Below are 21,904 nucleotides of genomic sequence, written 5' to 3' on the forward strand. Positions count from 1 at the left end.
TTATGGATTCCAGATAAGAGAACAAAACTATTTTATTTAGGTAGGCTTATTAGTTTTGGCTGGTTCCTATATTCCCAAATTCTGTTTTAACTAACCAAGATTGTGCTGTGAGTTTTCAATGTGTTACCCCTCAGCTTTCAGCTAATTATACCATCATTTCTAACTCCATTGTAGTTAGCCGCTTTGAGAACTTCTCTAGGAGAAGAAGTTGGGATGCAAGTATTTCAACAAACGAAATAAGCTGTTCCACAACAGCCCAGCAACTAGACTCCTCACTTGCATGAGGATAACCTCAGACAACAAAATTATGATAAAAAACAATTACCTGCTGCTGAATATTTCTGGAGATGCTGGGTTGCCACGGATCTAAAGGGTCACTTACAGTCCCATTCAAGGCCTCATTGGAAGGAGGGGGAGGTACCGGAGGAGGTATAGTGATTTCTTGGTATGTATGATTTCCAGTTGGATATGAGTAAGATGTTTCCTCTGACAGGAAGACTGGCCGCTTGGAGATGTGGGAGGTAGTGGATTCCAAGTCTGCTAGCAATGCATCTGCACAGAAGACACATGAAAGGAGGGTTACTTTTGCAAAGAACTACTTTTTCTCCTCCCCACTGCAACCAAGGGGTACCACCACCCCTGCTGAGCCTTTTCATGCTGTACTGTTTCCAGATATGTCTGTGAGAAGCTCCAGTTCTCTGCAGCGCAATACAATCAATAAATCTCCCCTTACCTTTACAAAAATTAAGTAGACTGAGACATAACAGGAAAAATACTTTCAACATCCAAAAGAAAATACAGGAACAATGACTGCTCAACTCCAGCAGCCCTGCTAAAGAGAAACTTAAACAGGCCTATCTCAGAGACAAACCCATCAAAGCATGAAGCAGACTAATTGCTAGTTCTGTATCATGACCTCATTCAAACATGGCCACAAGCACTTTTCTACAAAGCAAATTCTGTGAAGAGACTTTTCTTTCCAATTCCAGAAAGCATCCCAGAAGGATTCTGTCTGTCACAAAGGTAACACCACATATTTGCTTCCCAGATGCAAAGAGTTACCATGGACTCCAGTCCCTGCCAGGTAAATGCAACTCCATCTCCTGCAAACAGCTTTCAGCTTTCTGGATCAGATCACAAATTCCTGAAGGGGAGAGTAGGCCTCTCCCAGATAAAAAGGTGCTGGCAAAGAGAGAAGGGGGGCACAGGCAGAAACCAGAAGACTTGAAGTCTGCAATGATCTGTTTTTGCTCAGGAAAGAAGGGAGGCTGCACAACAGGTGAGAGATTATGTCCACAAAGCAATTAACCAAGCAAACAAGGTAAATCCCACCCACAAAAGCACTTTAAGGAAAGAACAGGGATGGTTTTTCAGGTTACCTTTGGTAAGTCAGACCTATGCTCAAAGATATAAACAAAGGATTGGCTAGATACCAAGGCAAGCAAGACAAAACACTTTTATTGGACCAGCTAAGGTTTCAAATACTAAAGCAAGTTTTTGACTCTCATAAAACTCTTCTACTTGCCAAATATTACATTGTTAGGGCAATGTTTACCTAGCTGACCCTTTCCACAAAGTTAAAGAGCAGGAGCTATGTTAATTAGATTATCAGTAGCCTGGAGCTATGTTGAAAGAGAACTCAAACTGCCTTTTACTCCATTGAACAAAACTTTGGAATGATAGTTCTAAAATGAAACAAAAAGGAGCAATGCCTTTCAGGTACACATGAAAGTTGTGGCTGGAGAACCTGAAAAGTTCTGCCTAATTTGCACACAATGCATACTACATATACATATGAAATTGTATGTAGCTCATGAGCAAGTTCACACAAGTATTTTGCTCCACAAAGCAGATGGAAAGTCTTCATATTCAACCCTTGGGATGGTTTATATATTATTTTCTACTTGGCAGCAATATCCATTCAGGAAATCTCTTACATGTAAAGCATTCTTTATATATGGTGCGGAGAAGGAGGGGGGGAAATTAAGCAGACCTGTTAGGCCAACTTTTCCCTGATTATGATACTTTTTGGAAGCTATCCAGAACTTGAAGCATGTACACACAAACAAAGTGAGATCAGGGACAGGTCTCAACACTACAGACATCTGCCCTATTTCCTCTTTTTACTGCATGTAGGAGTGAACACTCAGGCAGGGAAATTTTTATAGTCTCTTCCTTGGCTCCCTCTAAGCATGCCTTCTCCACATTGGTGCCTCAAAATGTATTAGCTACAGCTAACATCATCCCTAGCTGGCAGAATCATTGGCCATGCTGGCTGGGGCATAGCAGGAGTTCTATTCCAGCACATCTGGAAGGCACCAGGTTGGAAAGGCTGCTGTTAGGCATCACATTAACTGGGTTACTTTGCTAGTAAAGAAGCACAAAGAATGCTTTCAGGGACATGGTTGTGCAATGCTGTCCTTGGGACCAAGAGGGATGCCTGTATAGCTTTTCTTCCTGTTCAGGAAATATGAACACACAGATCGGCACTTTGACATGCTGGTGTCTCAGTGTGTCTGTAAGCGTGACAGAGACAAGCGGTTAGCTCAGTACCCACAAGAAGATCCAAACGACCAGGTTAACCACCCTCACCTCAGTAAAAGCACAGACCACTGAAACCAGCTTCAAGTTATCTGGGAAGAGCTCCAAGAGCACCTCTGAACACTCAGACTCCCAGGGTACAAAACAGACCAGAAATGGGGCTTGCTTTTAAGGAATATGAGCCCAAGCGAGGGTTCCTCCGGCACGGGTACATACCTCCGGGAAGCACGCGAGAAACCAGTATCGTCCTAAACCCTGCTGCCCTTTGAATGTGCTGCAATGTGTGCACAGCTATGATTCAATCGTTCTCAGAGGTGTGGTTTGAAAAAGAAAAAATCCCCCCACAAAATGACTATTAACTCATGTATAATTTCTATCTTTCTTGCACACACCCTGCTGCTGTGGGCACTACAAGACCAGAAATTCTCAGTTGCAAAAGGTAACCATCCACAGCTGCAGGGGAATCAAATCGCCTGCTGTATGTGAGACCTGTTGATAGCACAGATGTCGTCCACTTCTATTTTTTTTCTGTACAACTGGAAATGAAGCTTAAGTCATATTCAACAGTAAATTTTGTCTCTGAACTGGAGGCCTCTTATTCTCACATTGCATTTATAGAGGCAGTTATGCTGGACACATCTCTGCAGCCGTTTAACTACTGTTCCTTTCTCGGTGTACCTGAAATGCACAGTTCTGGGCAGAGTGACCTTTTCAGAGAAAATATTTCCCGTATCTATTTTTTCAACACATGTTGTTATTATGTCACTTCTCTTCTCAGTCAGGGTGCAAACTGAAGGGAAACTGTTGCCTTAGCAATAGAAATGCAGTCAGTTGTCAGCTGCGACTAAGCTCTAGCTAAGAAGTACTTCACACTGTAAGAGCTCTGGAGAGTTACATTACGTTATTTGATCTTTTTAACTACTAATGACAGCAGGATTGTTACAGGAATGCCTGGAACCAGATGTTATGCCTCACAAAAGATCTGCTTGATTCTTAACCTTGTATAAACATTGCTTTAGAGGTCTTTAGAGGTTTTTAATTATCTTTTCTTCCCAAATCTTTTATATCCACTCTCAAATGTTTCACAGATTGCATTGAGTGACACTGCTGCAATCTTTCCAGATGGGGATAGGGTAGGCCATGGGTCCTCAAGCTACAGTCTGGTGGCCAGATCCGGCCCGGCATGCGCATTTAACCGGCTTGCCTCAGAGGTTTTGCACTCGCTCAGAGAAAACAATCTCCGAGTGAGCGAGCTGCTGCCTCGCCACATTCGTGACCGCTGCCGCCTCGCCGGCCCGCACCCACCACCACCGCCTTTCAACTGGCCCCCCGTTGAAAAAGTTTAAGGACCCCTGGGGTAGGTTATACCCCAAAATACTTGAAACAGCAGAGAAGGTTGTTTCTTGACTGAATTAGCATAATCAGGTAGTCATCTACACTAATTTAAAAAGTGAGGTATGAACATATCCTATAAACCAAAATTAGGTGATACCACCTTGACTTTGGAAAAGGCCCGTCTAACATTGCACAGTGCGGCCCGCCAGCAGGTTTCAGGGAGGGGGACTAAATGATCCCCAGAGACCCCCAAATAACCCACACATAAAGTATATGATGTGCAAATGCAAAATAAGGTCTACCTAGAAAAAAGCAGAGGGGCTTTTATTGTGCAATCAACCTGCGTCACTGAAAGAAATTCACCTGGGTGGGGGACAGGGGCAGCCAGACAATATCTTCCCTTTGTAACCACCCCGTGCTTTCCCACCACTTCTACCTCTTTTGTGGGAGGAGAGTACCACTGAACTTCTGTCCAAGAGGGAGAATGGAATAACTGCATAATGCCTTTTGATTGGTAGTTCGAGGAACCCTCTTTGGCTGAAAGCACCCAATGACAGGCCCATGTGGTGTAGATCTGCAAACTCAGCCAGCGGAAAAGTCAGTTGGGCTGTTTAAGATAAATTCTGAAGTGACATGTTTACCAGAGAATGGGATGTAGCAAGGCATACAGACTAGTTGTTTCCCACACTCATCAAACAAATAGTAGTAAGAATGAACCCCATCTCCTTTTCTTCACCAATTCAGGACAACATCCTGCTTTTAGTTTTGGCATTTTGAGACACAGAAAAGGAAAGTACTCACAGCAAAGATCCCAAGCGCCCTGCCTTTAAAACAGTTAACTGGCAAGCCTCACAAGTTTATTCATTAATTTCCTCCACCCTACATCCTGTCCCTTGCTAACTTTAAGCAACACTCTACAACTGAGGAACAGGAAGTGAAGGAGAAGGGCAAAAGCACTGGGTGGTGATCTCTCTAAGTTTGTTTGCTCAGAAGGGCTGTGACAAATTATGCTTCAGAAGAGTTAATAATTACATTTCAAATTCCCAAATGATACAACGGATAAGAAGTAACATAACAGGGGCCTCTCATCTGAATAAACTGACAGGAAGACTTCCAGAGCTAAAAGGAATAAGTTACCTGGACCAAATGTAGACTATTTTAGCAAACTAAAAACCAAATGAGAAAATGTATCTAGCTGCCAAGATGGCTACGCACACAAACACACAGAGAAGTTTATCTGGCTCTCCAGACAAACACACGAAGTATTCCTTTGAGCACGTCCAAGAGACAAATTCCTGGCCGTGTGCAACAAGTGAGAACATGGAAAGCAAAGCACCCTGGCACAAGACAAATATTGCTTCTCCTGGAACATTCACAAGGAAAAGCCAGTTTTGCAGTCAGCATAGCAACAGCCCATAATGGTCTTTATCAGCTGCACAGTGTGTGAGTTGGGAAGGAACCACAGACAGTAACTGCACCCCACTGATCGGAAGCAGTGAAACAAACAAACCTGACCCCTAAAAACCACCAGTGTCTGGATATACTGGCCATGCTGGACCTAACAGCTAACTAGAGTTTAGTGCTTCTTGAATGAACCACGGATTCTTCTTTCCACTCTCTCGTCTGCCCCTCAAGTGCATTTCCTTCTATTTTTAATTAGATGTACCTATATCCAAACTGAAACAAAGTGTGATTAGTTTTAACAATGGTTTATCTGAACAAGCCAGTATCATAAGCCATCATACTTGCAATTTATGGTCTGTTCAAAACTGCTATTAATACTAAACATATTTGGCTCCAGTTCAGATATAACAAACTGTGGTTAGCTGGAAATGGAAAAAAAATGCTTCTGATCTCCTTGTGCTTGGTCCAGAGAAGGGGAGAGGAGAGTGCACCAGTATGAGTTGTTTTCATGTAGCAATAAACCTCAGCTTGGTGCTGCATCCCAACACAATTATTTCTCTGAATTACAGGAAAATCTTAACTTCTGAGTGAAAGTGTTATTTCATGGAGCAAAACCATTCTTTAACATACACCAACCCCCACACTCCATATATTCTGAAAAACTGAAGCCCCCAGTTCTTAGAGACAAGCTGACAACAATGAACTAAAGACTCTAACACACTTTTGAAAAAAAAATATTTACTGCAGCTAATTACACCTCAGGCAGGACAATTTAAATAGAAATCTCTGCTTAGCCATTCTGTTGGGTGATGGGCTATAGCAAAGACTTTTAAAAAAATATTGCCATGTGATTCACAAGAATTAGCATACCATTAGAAATTGCTTGTAGGAAATGCAGAAAGTTACTTAACCCAAAGAAGAGTTCCATATAATCCATGAGCTTTCCCAGTTTAAACCCGAATGCAAGTTGGTTCAAGAAGATATCCCTCACATATTTTGACAACTTCTATATATTCCTTTAATGCAACGTAATTACTGGGAATATTATTTAAGAGATTTCTGGAAGAAGGAAGACAAGTTGGAAAGGGCAAACTGTCCCTAATCTAAGCACCCAGACTGGAGTAGGCAGTGTTTGAAGACCGGGAGATACACTGTTCCCCTGAAAACTTTCAGGGGCTTTACAAATGGGAAAGGCTGATGGGTGATGCTACACTTTGTACTAAGTTCTATTAGCAGCTTGAACAGGATCAGGGGAGGCCGAGAATAAATGCCTCCCCACCCCATCCTGCACTCCTGATCAGAATCATCTGGTAGGAGAAACAGGAGAACAAGGAGAGCCATTCAGTATGCTTCCAAAAAAAAAAAAGAAGAAGAAGAAGAAGAAGAAAGAAAGAAAAACAAGATGGACAGCAAGTCTGATCAGTGAATGGGAGTCCAATATTGCTACAAAACCGCATGTGAAGAGATCACTCTCCTTGTGTACCATTTCCCAGCACAGTCAGGTGACAATTGCATGGGGAAGGGGGGGTGAGGTGCATGGTACAAACATCAAGTGGCAGTTTGCTCCCCCACTATGAAACTGTCTATTGTATTAATAATGTGTACAGTGTGCAAAACGCTTTAAGCACAGCTTTTATGTACGCTCAGAGCAGCCCAGTGAAGTGGGCCACTGATTTCCTTCTGGTTGAACAAGGAGGAAGCTGAACCAGTGATCTGCACTCCTACGCTGCTCAAGGGCTACTTACAACTAGATACACACTTGGTTCGATCCAGCAGGGCTTTTCTTACACAATGCAGGGAACTCTGGGCATTAAATAATGGAGCCAGGTGTCCTGCCTCCCAGGTCCAAGCCTGCCTTTTGTTTGTACTTCCAGGATCCTTGTCATTAATCATGGGTGTTGCTCAACTGGCATGCACTGATACCCATCGGCATCTCTGGAACTAAGCTATCTCCAGATGGTGTCCAGGTGAGGCTAAGTTTTTGGCAACAAGCTGAAATGGTGCTTCTCGTACCATCATGCAGATCCTGCTATGATCTTTAGAATGATGAATCTGGCAGGCCATATATTGGGAAGGTTATGAAAAGGTGTTGAAACTGACAGAAATCCTCCCTCCCACCTCAGTTAGAAACAGGGCGATGGGAGCCATCTTCTGGAAGCCATCTTCTGCTGAATCTCCAAAAACAAGCAATGTTGGACACAAGGCATTCTTTCTCTATCTCCCCTGTCGGTTATGCCCTGAGCGTTATCAGACAGGGGGAAGAGTTCATTCATTCCAAGAGCTTTGCTACAGCTCCCACAGTGAACCCTGCATGTTGAGGCTGGCTAGCTAAGAATGCAGATGCCTTGGGCAGAATGTGTGAAGAAAAGGCATTTCCCCTACATTTCTTAGATTACTCCAAGAAAAGCATTACAGCTACAGAACAGAGAAAAGTAATGTAAATGTTGAAAAGGGCTCTTTCCTCACAAAGTTAGAGCTGTGTGTTTCTTCTCTGACAAATTTCCAGCAACACTTACAGACCAGTTCTCTGACTCTGCATGGTATGCAAAAGGGTACATGAATCTGCGTACTGTCCTATGCCTCTCTAGATTTATACGAACCAGAAAGTTAGCGAAGGGGTGGGGAGGGGGAAAGTCAAAGAGTTCCTACTTTCTTGTTGCCTTATACTTCCCCAACCTGACTGTTCTTACTTTTGCATGTGTACATGAGAGTACGTACATGTAGGTAGGTAAAGCCTCAGGTATAAAACCCAGCTCTGCTGTGGCTCAAGCTGGCATTTTATGTAGCCAGCCTTGGGCAAAATGGATGGGCTCCTACAGACCCTGGCTCCTCTTAACTCTAGGTCTTGCAGAGACTAGGGACTGTAGATAAAGCTATGTCTATCTTTTGAAGACCGTTTTAGCATTACCTCCCCTTCTAATCACATAGTTTCTCCCATTTTAAAGAACGGAACAATCACTCCTTTATCACAACGCTGTAACCCTCCCTCCCACATTTAGCACATGACATTTTATGGGCAATTCCTTCACAAGTACAAAGCATTCCTATGATGGTGCACCATTCTACTTTTGATTAAGACATACTTATATGGCCCTTTAATAAAAATTCCCAAGGTGCATTAGATAAGTATGAAATACAAAAACATCTATCTTCTAATGGAAACAGATCCAAATGGCCAGAAACACTGAAGAATCAACAAGCAGCAAAATCTTAAAAGCAAGTACATCTATCTATCTCCTGCCTTGTACCTTTCAAGGAACTCAAGACAGCTAACATAATTCTCCTCCTCTTCTCATTCTTATCCTCACAACAACCCTGTGAGGTAGGTTGGGCTGAGAGTCTGTGACTGTCCCAAACTCACCCAGTTAGCTCCATGGGCTAAGCGGGAACTAGATCACCCGAATCTCAGCTGCATTTGTTACTGTGTTTAAAATGCTGTCCCAGGGTAAAAGCCAACTATGCATCTTTGGAATGTCCTTGTTGGAAGGACAACAGCAGCACACTGGAGTATAAAAGAGCCCACACCAAAGTGTACAGGCTCCACCAGCATAGAAAAGAATCTGCTTCCCTCCTACCCACTCTGTTTATTCATAACATAAAGCCATTTGACCATTCTCACAAAAGTGCCTACAATTCCCCCCTCCACACACACAAGCTCATAATATTCCTCCCTTAGCTCTTTCTCATACTCTACAGAAACAAAGAAACAAAAACATATTTTACAGAAACAAAGAGGAGTTTGGGATGATGTACATGCTTCTATTCACACCAAAAAACCTTTGTTAATGATCCAGCAAGTTGCCTACGTGTTATTGCAGTTTGTGTATCCATGTGTACAGAGTGGCTGGTGTCAACTCAGACCACAAAGAAATCAAACCACATGGCTGGAAGCCAAATTCTTTACTACCCTACACTATGCTTAGATAGCTGTAACATGGGATTAGGCAAATTCATGCAGGATAAGCCCACCACTGACTATTAATTGCAATGGCTACAAGCTAGGATTGGAAGCAGAATGCCACTAAATTGCTGAGGAACAACAGGTGAGAATGCCTACCGAATGCCCCATCCTCAAGGTGGTGTGCTGCAACGATCTGTTTGGAGGGCTGAGAGATAGAAGGCCTGACCTTCTCTATCAATGCAGCGAGCACCTGATCTCGTAGCAGGGAGAAAGTTTAACTCTCCCCTGCAGTCTTGCGCACTGAGAGATGTGTGTATGCATGTGTGTGACCCCCACCCCCAAATCTCATTTCTTGTTACCACATGCAGCCCTTAGGGCTGCCCATCCCAGGACTAGATGGACCACTGGTATGATCCAGAAAGGATATTCTTATGGCAACTACACAAATACGTTTCCTAAGTTAAATAGGGAGAACCAGAAGAAGCAATGTCTCACAATTCCTGTGAGATATTGCAAATCTGTCTGCAATAGCTGAAATTTGTGTGTTTAACTAGGGTGAGGAAAAGGACAACACACATCAAAAAGTGACTGGAAAATCTGGGCTATACATACTGGGTTAACTCAATGAATACACATTTCTCTGTATTAAGTTTATACAGTCTTAACTCAGACATGCTCCTTCAGAAGTGCAAATCCCATCAAAATAGAGGCTTTGTCATAGTAAATTTACATTTAAAATGTGCTTATGCATGCAGCGGCAGACTCTTCCAGACAGAAATAGACCCTCACATTAAAAAAAGACTGAGCACCAGCCTACTCCCCATCCCATTCTCTCAAAGTGGACTGGCCACCCCAGCTCAGATGATGGAGTCTTATTTAGGAAGGACACAATCCCAGGCCGTAATTCAATCCCTTAGCAGGACAGTTTTACATGGTGAGCAACTGCTGAGGAATGGGGAACATGGATATATTTATCCCTTTACGCATTCATTCAGAAAGGACACTGGCTGTCTCTGCTAAAAGAGCCAGCCTAATGAAGAGATGGTAAGATTATCTTCTACCTGAAAAAGTAGGTTTGTCAAGGCAGGGTAACTCAGATCAGCAATCTGGGGTCCCAAGACTGAAAATACAGAGGAAGGGAAGGCATCCAAGCAGAGTTGGAAGCTAAACCCCTGGATGGTAACATAGTGGCTGGCACCCCTATAGATACCACCCAGTTCCAAATATTCACCTCCTTGAACTCTCACAGAGAGAGAGAGAGAGAGAGAGAGAGAGAGAGAGAGAGAGAGAGAGAGAGAGAGAGAGAGAGAGAGAGAGAGAGAGAGAGAAGCCAGGGAAGTGGCTCCAGGAGTGGGGAGAACCAACACACCAAAGATGCAAGGACATCTCCCCACACAAAGCCACTGCGGGGGCTGGAGGCAATTCTTAAGACAGAGGGAGGCAGCCCATTTGAAAAGCAATGCTTCATCTCTCCTTTGTGTCCTGCCCCAGAATCTGGCTCTGAGGGAGAGAGCCAAGTCCACACACAGTTACAGCCAGAAGCAAGGCAAGAATGCTGCAAAGCCACTGGTGAAAGGATGCATTTCGCTTAGATGACACTTTTCATTTATTTATTACATAAATAAGAACATTTTCTTTCCTCCCTGCCTATGTTCCTAACCAAAATGGATCCTCGCCAGTTGTCCATAGCGACCAAGAACCAGCTCAAAGAGGCATTCCAGGAAGATAATAAAACATATGGCCAAAGAGGCAGCAACGGAGTTGGGGATTTTAATTTGCACCAACGAAAGCTACTCCCAGAACTGCTGAAACCCAGTAGCCAGGACTTGTGCAAGCACCATCAAGTTGCTCTGAGAAGAGCTGCCTTGTACTGCTCCCTCTTGATTCCCAGTTATATTCCGCAACCCCATTCCTCCCTCCTCAAAAGAAAATCCAGATTTTCAGCCCCATTCTTCCTCCCTCCATCATTTCCTTCCATTACATAAAAACAAAGTTATCCTGCATCAAACAGTGGCAGCACTCTACAATAGTTCTCCTATTTCCTGCAGCACTTCCTTCCTTGCTGTGTTCAGTGCATAAGAAAATGTTTTGCAAAGACACATGGTCTCACAGGACAGGCAAAGTGGTCTCTATATGCTGTTTACAGAAGTCTGCCCAAGCTGAGTGTGACTGCACCCAGCATTACTAATTCACCTAGGAGCCACTATTACTCACCACCAGGAAACAGAGAGGTAGCAAAATGCAAAACTTTATAGACATGTAAAAAACCAGTTGGCAATATTCAGTCCCACTCACTGACTCCTCCATTTCGTCATGGATGAGAAACCTTTTTGTCATGAGAGGGCCGAATTCTGCCCCAGTTTTCTGGGGACAAATGAGGAGCCAACCATATTAATGCTTAAACACACACACCCGATCTCCCACAATGCACATGCCCATTCACATGAAGTTATTCCACCCTGCTTTCAAGACCACCACTGAAGCCAACAGGCAGGTTTTGGAAACCTGCTTGTCTCACCCCTCTCTTGTCTGAGAGGGATGAGATTTGGAAGGGCTTCTAGTTCATCAGAAGGCTAACATTTCCTTTCCCAAATACAACCTGCCTACTCAAAACATACTCCCATTCTGCAATTAGCTTGGAAAAGCCTTCCCTTAGTTTCTTTCTCTTTTCTTCTTCCCCCATTCGCCTTCCTTTTCCTCCTAATATTCTGAAAAATGAGTATCAGCCTTTGTTATATTGTCCCAAAACATGAGGTGTTATTTGGTACCTGCAACACCTCTGAACAACTCATTCATCCAGTCTGCAGTCTGGGTTTGGACGATGACTCACCCTGGATGACAAGCCATGGCAGTCTGTTGTGTTGTGCTATCCTGGCATCTTTGAGGGTCATGATCCTGATAGTCCATGGCTTGCTCTAACAGTGGTTGCATACATGCGAGGTTGCCATGACAGTCAAGGTCAGATAACTAACCACATCATGCATTACAGGAAGGAGATAGAAAGGCACTTGGCAAGAGCAACAAAAACGCCTTACTGCTTTGCCAAGCGCACCCAGGCCAACACCAGTGACAGCCTCTTCGGGGGTGTTCAAGTGACATGGCATGCTGCCTGCCACGAGCTCAGTGTCCCCCGCTACAACTGCGAGCCCTTATTCACTCACTGGAGCTTGCCTCCTCTTCTCCTCTTGCTTTGCTTATCTGCTTGTTAATTATCACCTTTTATCTGTCTCTGAGGTGGTAGCATCACCAAAGCAGCACACCTGGAGGGGCTGTCACAGGTTCATCACCCCCGCCTTTTTCCACCTCTTGGAATATCCCCCAACACTGGTGCTGAGGGTGGTCTTCTGTCCTCAGAGTCACAGCCTGCCCAGAAAGCACTGCCGTGGCTGCGAGGACAGAGGGAGGATGCTGAGAGGTCAGACGTCCACATGGTGAGCATGTCGTGAGCGGAGCCGGCTGGTGCCGGAGGTCAGACTGCATGGCCCGGGAGGCCCCTTCTGACTCGCTCTGTTTCTATGTTTCTATATTTCCAGCTCCAGCCCCAGCCCCAGAACATGCTTCTGAGGTAGGAACTCAAACCCCAACTTTTCCTATAGTCATCCAGACAGCTTCTATCAGCCACAGGATTGTGCCCTTAGTCCATATTATATGGTCTTAATAATTAGCATTTATTTTTCCATATTTTGTATCTAAAATCTAAATATATGCAATGTTGATTATTTAATTGTATTATAAAGAAAGCGTGAAATAAGTGATTCATTGATAATATTGATAACTGGAATCCTTTATCTTAAAAGGAGTTTGCTACCAGAATTTAACGAAGGAAAGAAATACATTTGGGTTCCCTCTGGCACACTTTGTTCACATCTTCCCTTTTCTCAGTGCTTCTGAACTACACTACTGGGTTCCTTCTTGCTGCAACTATTATTTCTCATCCAGTTCTTCATAACTGTGGGCAAATTAATTTATGTACAATCTTGTTGATTTCTTTGTTACTTACTCCACTTTGGTGTTCCCTTGACAGCTGAAACTTGCAAGAAATTGACCAAGCAAGATTACACATAGCAGATAGCTGAATCTACACTCTTGCACACTTGTGAAAGAGCAACAATTTTAAAATAAATGGGGGGAAAAGTGTAATTAAGAAGCACTGAAAAAAGAAAGTGGCAAATGAGTGACAACCCTTCCAAACTGCCACACTGGCACCAGGGACGCTGGAGGCAGCACTAATGTGGTGGGGAAGAGCTTTTTTGCCATGTCTGCCAAGTGGCTTTATACCCACTAGGGACAAGCTACAGCACCGTCTTCAGGCTTTACTACAAGCCACCCCAATAACAACTATCCTCAGCAACCCTACCATAAGTGAGGGGTCCATAGAATGACTTGAGGAAAACAATGCTTGCTGAATCATCTGAACTGGGCTCAGATGTCACAGTAAGCTACACTCACAGTAACACGGCTCATAAATCAGAATGGCTTATCGTGATACGTGACCCCAGCCTATGGGTGGGTTATGAGCCACTGCAACTTATTTTTCTGCCCTGCAAATGTCCATTACATACACTCAAGTTCTTCTTCCTCCTCATTGTTGCATTTCTATCCCACCTTTCTTCCTCTTTCAAGGAACCCAAGGCAGCTTACAAGGTTCTCCTTCTTTTCATTTTATCCTGACAACAACCCTGTAAAGTAGGCTAGTGCCAGGCCCAAACTCACCCAGTGGGCTTTATGGCTGAGTGCAGAGCAGAACCCAAATATACTGAGTCCCAGTCCAGCAGTCTTAACCATTACACCACACTGACTCCTGCTGGGTACAAGTTGTCATGTTGTCCCAGCACAGCAAGAAGGGAGGGCAAAGGCATTTTACAAAGCACCTCACAATAGAATAAACCTTGGGTTCCAGGGTTCTGGATACACCCACTGGCCCCCACCCCCAGGTTCAGATGACACAACAAACTGTGTCCCCTGAAGTTAACTATGATCATTTTGCAGCATGCAACCACTAGGAAAATAATTGGAAGCTTACTCCCCCCCCCCCCCCCATCATGGAATTCCAACCTATGACTCCCATAACAAACAAGCCAATAGAAAAATAGACTCTGGAAGATTCAGGACCAATAAGATCAAGGACACTAAAGAGTCTAGACAGTGTGAAACACTGGAAGCCTCCAGTAACAAGTCCTGAGCTGAAGGGCATTAAAATGTGAAAGACATGCTCACTGACAGTCTGTACTGAGGTGGTTCTGGCCCTAAGAGGGAAGCTTGCAGGAAAAGACTGCATGAATCATGAAGGCTGTTCCAAAGGTCAGAGACGAGCATGGAGCACACACTTCGTGCATTTAGCACAGCAGAGACCCCATGTGACTCAGTCTAGATTTCATAGCCTGCTATTCCAAAACCTCCGTGGTTGTTAGAGTCTTATGAGCAATTGTTTGATGCAAGTTAACATTTCTAACATGACATTCTGCTCTGTCTAAAAACTACAGCAACCATATCCACCTGCTGTTTCATTAGCCTTTAAGAGACTTTTTATTCTGGCTAATGAAGTAAATACAGACAGTTCTCACACCGTTTTAAACAAGCATAATTGAGAATATGACAAGAGCTATTCATGTAAAAAAGTTTGTTCAGTTTAAAAACGATGCCTTGACTTAAGAAATTTGATGTTTTTGAATTTTCAATATTCACCCACTATTAAAAGGCCAACACTGGATAGCACTGTTTGTCAGCATCATAAGCTGTCTAGCTAATTTCCAGACACAAGGAACTGCATTGTGGGATACAGTTAAGAGCACTGGCTGTACCAAGGCAGCTGCAGCAAACATGGCTTCTTGCCCAAACTGGAGCTGTGGTTCAGCCAGATCTGCTGGAAGGATGCGTTCCACTGGTTATAACCAACCCCTGCAAAAAGAACCAAGAAACACAAAACAGGTAAAGTAATGGCCACAATCCATCACTTCCTCCTATCATGTGCCACCCACATCAGGGATCCCTGCAGCGCTCTTTCCTCATCTCCTCCAGCCCTTGACTAAGCATGTCCCACACCCAACGCAGGGCCCCAAATACGTGCGACCTGGGACCACGTTTTAATTAGAACAGAACCCAGTGCCTGGCAGGAGTGCCCGACTCATGCTTTTCTCTCCTGTATAAGCTGTAAGGTCAAGTAGGTTCCACACCCAGAATCCCCCCCCCCCGTTCTTTTTCAACTCCCACAGTTCCACAGCTGTAAGCATGCTCATATATCACTGATTATTTTTTTTGAGGGGGAGAGTTTTTTTAAAAGGCTTTTTGTAAAGCCCAATTGCCCTCAACACACCAATCCTGCCCTCATGTTTCTGAGTGGTTCCTTTTAGCAAAATCTCACTTGGGACCTGCTAAATGAGTTCACTAATTCCCGGAGTCCATGACAAATGCTGTGGTAGCCATTACCAGCATGTTGTTACTAAGTCAAGTCAACAGGCATCCTGAGCATGTCAGCCGTTTTAGGACTAAAGGCATGCATGCTGGATAGTTACAAAATGTCACCATCTTTATTTGGTACCAGCTTTTCTCAGAACAGCAAAAACCAAATATACAAACGTTACCATTTTAGAAGACCACTGGTAGCTCCGAATACTCTCACTCTGGTTAGCTGGCCATTCCTCAGCACCCACACTCACACAGGTGAACTGTTTGTATTCTCAAATAGGCATGTGAAGTGAACCTGACAGGACCAACCAAGTTGAAGGTTGAAGGGACAACTCCATATAGACTTTTAAGGAGTGTCTGTGGATACAGAAGAATTCCCTGGACCAAACTATCACACAGAATGCTTTTAACAGCACATGAGGTTTCCATTTTTAACAGAGATCTGGAACATGTGCTTGGATGAAGTTAAGATGTGTCTGGAGATATATGCGGTAAAACAACAGAACCCTGGGTTCTTGAATTATTACAAGACAGTAAAGCCTAGATATGAAGTGGGAAATGTGGAATTTAAATCATTATGCAATCTGAAAATGCTAGCATTTTTAATAAGCTTTACTCTTTGTACAGATGAGAATTAGAAAGTTTATTTTCCATTCTTTGAAAAAAAAAACCTGATATTTCACTAATCGAAACCAGCTGGGGAAAGGTTTCTCTCTTTATTTAAAAGTCTTCTTTAAAATTTTTATACCTCTTAATGAGCGCACGTATCAAATATGGAGCAAACCTCACCACTGCAGGGCACATCCACCTTGCAAACTGTTTGCTGGTCTTTGTAACAAGCAAAATTTCAAGGATATTTACAAGGTCTCAAATAGCGGGAGACAGAAAATGAGAACAATGGGCCTGATTCCCTGCCACACAATTAGGAGCCACATTTCATGGAAGGAGAAAACCCTGCAGTAGTTGAGCCTTGTTTTCCTCATCGGTCAAAAAAGAGGTGGTTTAAATGCCCCCCCACACACACACACACTTGATCTACACTTGATCAAGGAGTGAGGGCCTTCCCACTGCCCCATCAGTCCAATCTGATTCAGGAAGAAGAGTACTCAGATTGAATTGCTGCACTGCTCTAAGTATGTTTCTCGGTAAAAGGGCTGGAGAAGCGCATGACTACCCCGAAAGTATTTCCACACATTCCATATGTACAGCTGCAGGACAGGTAGCTGGTAATGGTTTTACTGGGGGCAAAAAGAAAAGTTTTAGAAGGGAAAACAAATTAAAGTTTGAGAGATGCTGGTTCAGCAGCAAGTTATCCTCTACCTTTTTCACTGGAAATCTACTCTTTAGCCCACATAAGTTTTCAAGGCCTTTAGAAGCAGACATATTTTTGGAGCTGCACTCCTTCAACTTTTAAATTTACTTTCCTCTTCCACAAAGGCAAGCTAAGGAACATTGCTCCAGGTTAATAGTGAACCACCTGCCTGGCTGCCAGTGACCAAGTAAGTGCCACCTCTAATCAACCAAGAAGGAAACCTTTTGGGGCTGGGATCCCTATTTTAATCCATCAATCTGCACAAATGGCCAACAGCAATATGCCCAGAAAGTCCAGCTTTTTTGTACTGTGATGTTCTGTGTTACATTATTCCACAGAATTCTACTGTTCCGCAGTGAGTTAGTAACTGTGATCACAACCTATTTTAAATCAATAAACACATGCATTTATTTTTCAACAGCAATGCAACAGTATTTTAACCTTAACCACATACGCAGACCCAGTCAAAGTAAAAACATGCTTATCTGATGGAAAATTGGCACTTCCTCTTCTTCCATGTGGTGCCATTCATCAGAGCTTCCCAAGAGAGAGTGAAGGTTCACCAAATATATTCCATCCCCAGCAATGGACTAATGAGAGGATGCAACTGCCAAAATGCAGCGAGTCATCCATTGAACTGTGGTGGCATAAGCAGCACTTAGTTCAGAACTGGGGGAAAGAGTTCAATAAGCCAATGCTCACATCATATCCTGCCGAAACAACACTTGGGCGGGCAAAGCAGCCTCTCCACGGTGTCTGGTATTTCATAAACAGCATGTAAGGAAGTGACCCTGCAGGCCTTTCTTTACTGGATAGATCTGCTCCGTAAGCTCTAAAAGAAAAGCAGCATTTTAGGGGGAAAGGCTGGACATATTTTGAACTCCATGAGTGGCAAAGGACAATATTCACCCACAGCTCAATTCAGAAGTAAAGAACCACCAATATAAAATCCTAATTGAAAGTATTTACCCCAAGTACAGAGGGGAGGCTGGTCTACCCAAAATAACACAGCAACACAAGCAAGGCAAGCAGAGTCTAGGAGAGGGCAACCAGGAATTTCCCATCTCGAGCTTTCTCCTGACATGTATACCTTCCATATAGAATTGACATCTCACTTCTCCATATAAGAAGTGACATCTCAGTTCTTCCTGACATGCATATCTTCCATATAGCCTGAAGTGCCTGATCCTGCCTAATCTTGGAAGTTAAGCAGGGTTCGGCCTGGTTGAAATCTGGATGGGTGACTTGAATCCTGCTTTGTGCAGGTAGTTGGACCTGATGGCCTGCTAGGCTCCTTCCAACTGTATGATTCTATGATTCATCATTTTTTCACTCTGTTTCTTTCTATGGTATGGAATGGGCTTCCACGGGAGGTGGTTGAGGCCCCATTGGTGAGGGAGTTCAAGGATAGGCTAGACACACACATGGTGGGTATGTCGTGAGCAGAGCCGGCTGGAGCCAGGGGTCAGACTAGATGGCCCAGGAGACCCCTTCTGACTCACTCTGTTTCTATGTTTCTATGTTCTTTAAGTTGATTTTGGGGGATGGAGTGGAACTACAGCTGACTATTCTTACGTTATGGAATCATAGTTCCTTGTGTTTCTTTTAGACATATAGATCAATAAAATACATTGGGAAAAGTTACATGAGCTAGCAAAAGTTACATCCCTCAGTTCCTACATCTTCAGTGTGGGATTAGCAATGATGTAAGTCAGGGGTCTCAAACTCAACTTACCTGGGGGCCGCTGGAAGTAGAGTCTGGGTGAGGCTGGGCCGCATCAAGTATCCTACGACCGCGATGGTGGTGGGCTGCTCATCCCGCGGCTGGCCCGGGTGCCCCCGGCGCTTTGAAGGCCGCAGGGCCCCTCCCCCGTGCCCCACCCAGCCTGGCAATTGGCCCGCGGGCCGCGAGTTTGAGACCCCTGATGTAAGTCATTTGTTTGTTGTTAGGATATTATTGGAACATATCCTAATGGCATACAATTGTTATGGAACACAAACCCTAAATCAGAGCTATACTATTTATGGAACACTCCTGAGCTGTTTCTTTAAGCAAGAAAAAATTAATGCACTGTTGGGAGATGGGCTGATGGAGGCAGGAGGTGCTTTTTTTAAATAAAGTATTTCAGTCTGTCTCTAGTAATTGCAGAGAATAACTATGACCACAAGCATACTCTTTTCATCATAAGCAGCAGCAGGTGAGCAAGAATGAAAGAGATTAAATCCTAAAGAGGACTTTAAGGAACAATTAATATTAACTGGATAGCATTAATTATGGATTTGTGAAGGACAGGATTGCTGGAATATATAATCACAGATAACATCCATTTCTTTCAAAGCTTGGCATTTGGGAAAAGGTAAAATCACCAACATACTCAAGACCTGCACCATATACAGGCAGTCCTTGGGTTACGAATATCTGAGTTACAAACAATGCATATTTACAAATGAACTGGCATAAAGCCTATTAATTTAAAAAATCAAGTTAAAGGCCTACTGCAGGAAATCATCAACACCACAGAGCGAAAGAAAGCAGAAGGGAAGAGAAGGAAAGCCTCCAAAGCATCGCCATGGAGAGAGAGGGAGCAAAGGGGTACACAGGGAGGCCTGCAAAGCAGAAAATCTCTCCAGCATTTCCTTGCTGCAGAGACGGATGGCACTGGTGAGCTTGGGCAGGGGGGATAAAGATATTCATGGTTTTTCCACTTTCACAGGGTTCCTGCACCCCTAGCCCCCACAAATGTGGAGTCAACTATAGGTGATCCGACTTACATACAGATTCAATTTAAAGACGAATTTTGGTGTTCTCAGGAAAGGAACTCATTCATGACCTTGGGGACTTCCTGTATCTGCCAATATACATATCCTAAATGGAAGCACAATCCACTGTGAAAATCAGAAGGAACTATATTATAGGCATTACTAATAACAGCTCAGAGAAAACTAATCAATCCAGCTTTATCCAAAGGATAAACAGTATTTCCTAAAAAAAATTCAGGGAAGAACCATACAGAAACATGTGCAGCCTATAATTTCAGGGACCATGTTCACATTATACTCTGACACAGATAAACATTTCTTTAGTGGAAAGTGTGGGTAACTCCTAAGATGAAAGCCATGCAAGTATATGTTTCAGTGACAATCCATGTGCCAGAAAGGTATGCTAAATATAGTGCAATCTATGCATGTCTAGAACACCACAGGAAGGGCCCCACTGTCTCAGCCCAAGCAGTCATCTAGTTCAGGACTGTGTCCACACAGTGACCAAACGGCTGCCCTTGGGAAACCCATGAACAGGACAGGACTGCAACAGCCCCTCCCTGCCCACGTTTGCCGGCAACTGGTATATGAACACACACTGCCTCCGATATGCAGGTAGAGCAAAGCCACCAGGACTAGTGACAATTGACAGCATTAACCTCCATGTATCTGTCCAATCCCCTTTTAAAACTATCCAAATTCATGCTCTGTTGGGTAGTAAGACTGATTAAGAGCAAGGAGGCTTACTCCCAGGTAATATACATATGATTGCAGCTTAGACACTAATTGTAAGCATCCTTACCTAGGAGTAAGCCTCATTGAATGCAATGGGCCTTCTTTCTGACTAGATATGTGGACAACAGCAATTAACTTTCATTTATTAAAAAGTACAAGGGAATTATGTTTAATTCCTTAAAACTAATGTCACGTTTATCTTTTGTTGGTGTTTATAGAAAGATCATTTCAGTAGAAGTGACTGAATATATATAGAGGAGAGGAGAGCACTTACTTATAGAGTGCAACTAACCACACACAGACTTAGAGAGAGAACAATTTATTAACCATAGCAGCAATTAGCCAATGGAATAAATTACAAGAGAAACACAGGAAACTTTAAAAAAAACAGGTTAGAAATAAATGTGAAAGGAATCATCTGGTAATAACTGGTACTGCTTAAGAAAGATGAATGTGGTTTTTAAAAGTGCTAAAGCGCTATGATTCTGTGACCCATTAAAAATGATCTTATTGAAGAGCTATGAATTGTAACCACTTGAATCAAAGCCAGCAACCGTCAGCAGAAAAAAGCCTGGATGAACCAAGATAATCAAAATCCAACAGCAAGCAGGATATGGAGGAAATAAGATACATTCTTGTAACCTTGGTTCCAAAGAATCATTAAGCTCCAAACATCCCCACCATCCTGCATATCCTTCTGGATGAAAGAGCATCACTCCATGGACTGCAAAACCCTAAAAAGTTAACATGTCAGTTCTTAGTATACAAGATGAAATCACTCCCACATTTCTCTTGTACCTTGCATGTTTGCACAAGCAAGCGAGTAAAGACAGTAAGACAGGAAACCATCATCATTCAGGTCTGTTCATACTTCAGTCATGGGTTATAAAGCTGGCTTCTTTCAAACAAACTTTAATTAAGATCAACTGAAGGGTAGGGGTGTACCCTATTGGAATCTGCTCCTCCAACCAGTCACACACTTCCTCTTGTGCTTGGCCAGGTCTTCCAAAGGAAGCTGAGCTGAGAGGAAGTCCATTGATACTTCTTCCATGTCAGATGCAGCAGCCCAAAGGCAGCTGCTGGTGGTGCAGGAGAGGCCCACTGCTTGTACGGGACAAGAGGCTCAGTTCGTGGCAGGTGCCCCCCAAACACTGGGCACAGTGGCCAGGAGATCAGACTCAGGGCAGCTGCAAAGTCCAGGAATCCAATAGATCCCCACCCTCAGAAAGATACCTCAAACATTCCTAATCATGTCCGCCAAGTTCAGATAAAATTACCAGCAATTAATTAAATACCAACACAAAAGTTTCTAATCTCCTCCTCAAGGCCACATTTGTGGAGGATCTGTGCATGTCAAGCCAAAGGAACTGTGGTAAGTTCCCATCGTTATAAACTGTGGCTTGTCATGACATCTTCTCAGCCAATGGGTCTGCCTCTGAATAGTGCAATCTTTTTCAACCATTACCCTTGCATTATCCAGTTTCTCCACAACCTTGAGGGCTAGCACCTTG

General features: G+C 43.5%; 1 protein-coding gene across 2 annotated transcripts in view; it reads right to left on the reverse strand.

Annotated features, from left to right (window-relative positions):
• The window catches only part of PXN (paxillin), a 68,211-nt gene that overhangs the window by 33,368 nt on the left and 12,939 nt on the right, over positions 1 to 21,904 (reverse strand). For both annotated transcript variants that reach the window (XM_044448858.1, XM_044448857.1), the window contains exon 2: positions 326 to 552. In XM_044448858.1, coding sequence (XP_044304793.1) covers positions 326 to 552 — 227 coding nt within the window. The remainder of the gene's footprint in view (positions 1 to 325; positions 553 to 21,904) is intronic.

Source organism: Varanus komodoensis, unplaced genomic scaffold (genome assembly GCF_004798865.1).
Source record: "Varanus komodoensis strain SLA01 unplaced genomic scaffold, ASM479886v1 scaffold56, whole genome shotgun sequence".
In the NCBI taxonomy this organism is placed as follows: domain Eukaryota; kingdom Metazoa; phylum Chordata; class Lepidosauria; order Squamata; family Varanidae; genus Varanus; species Varanus komodoensis.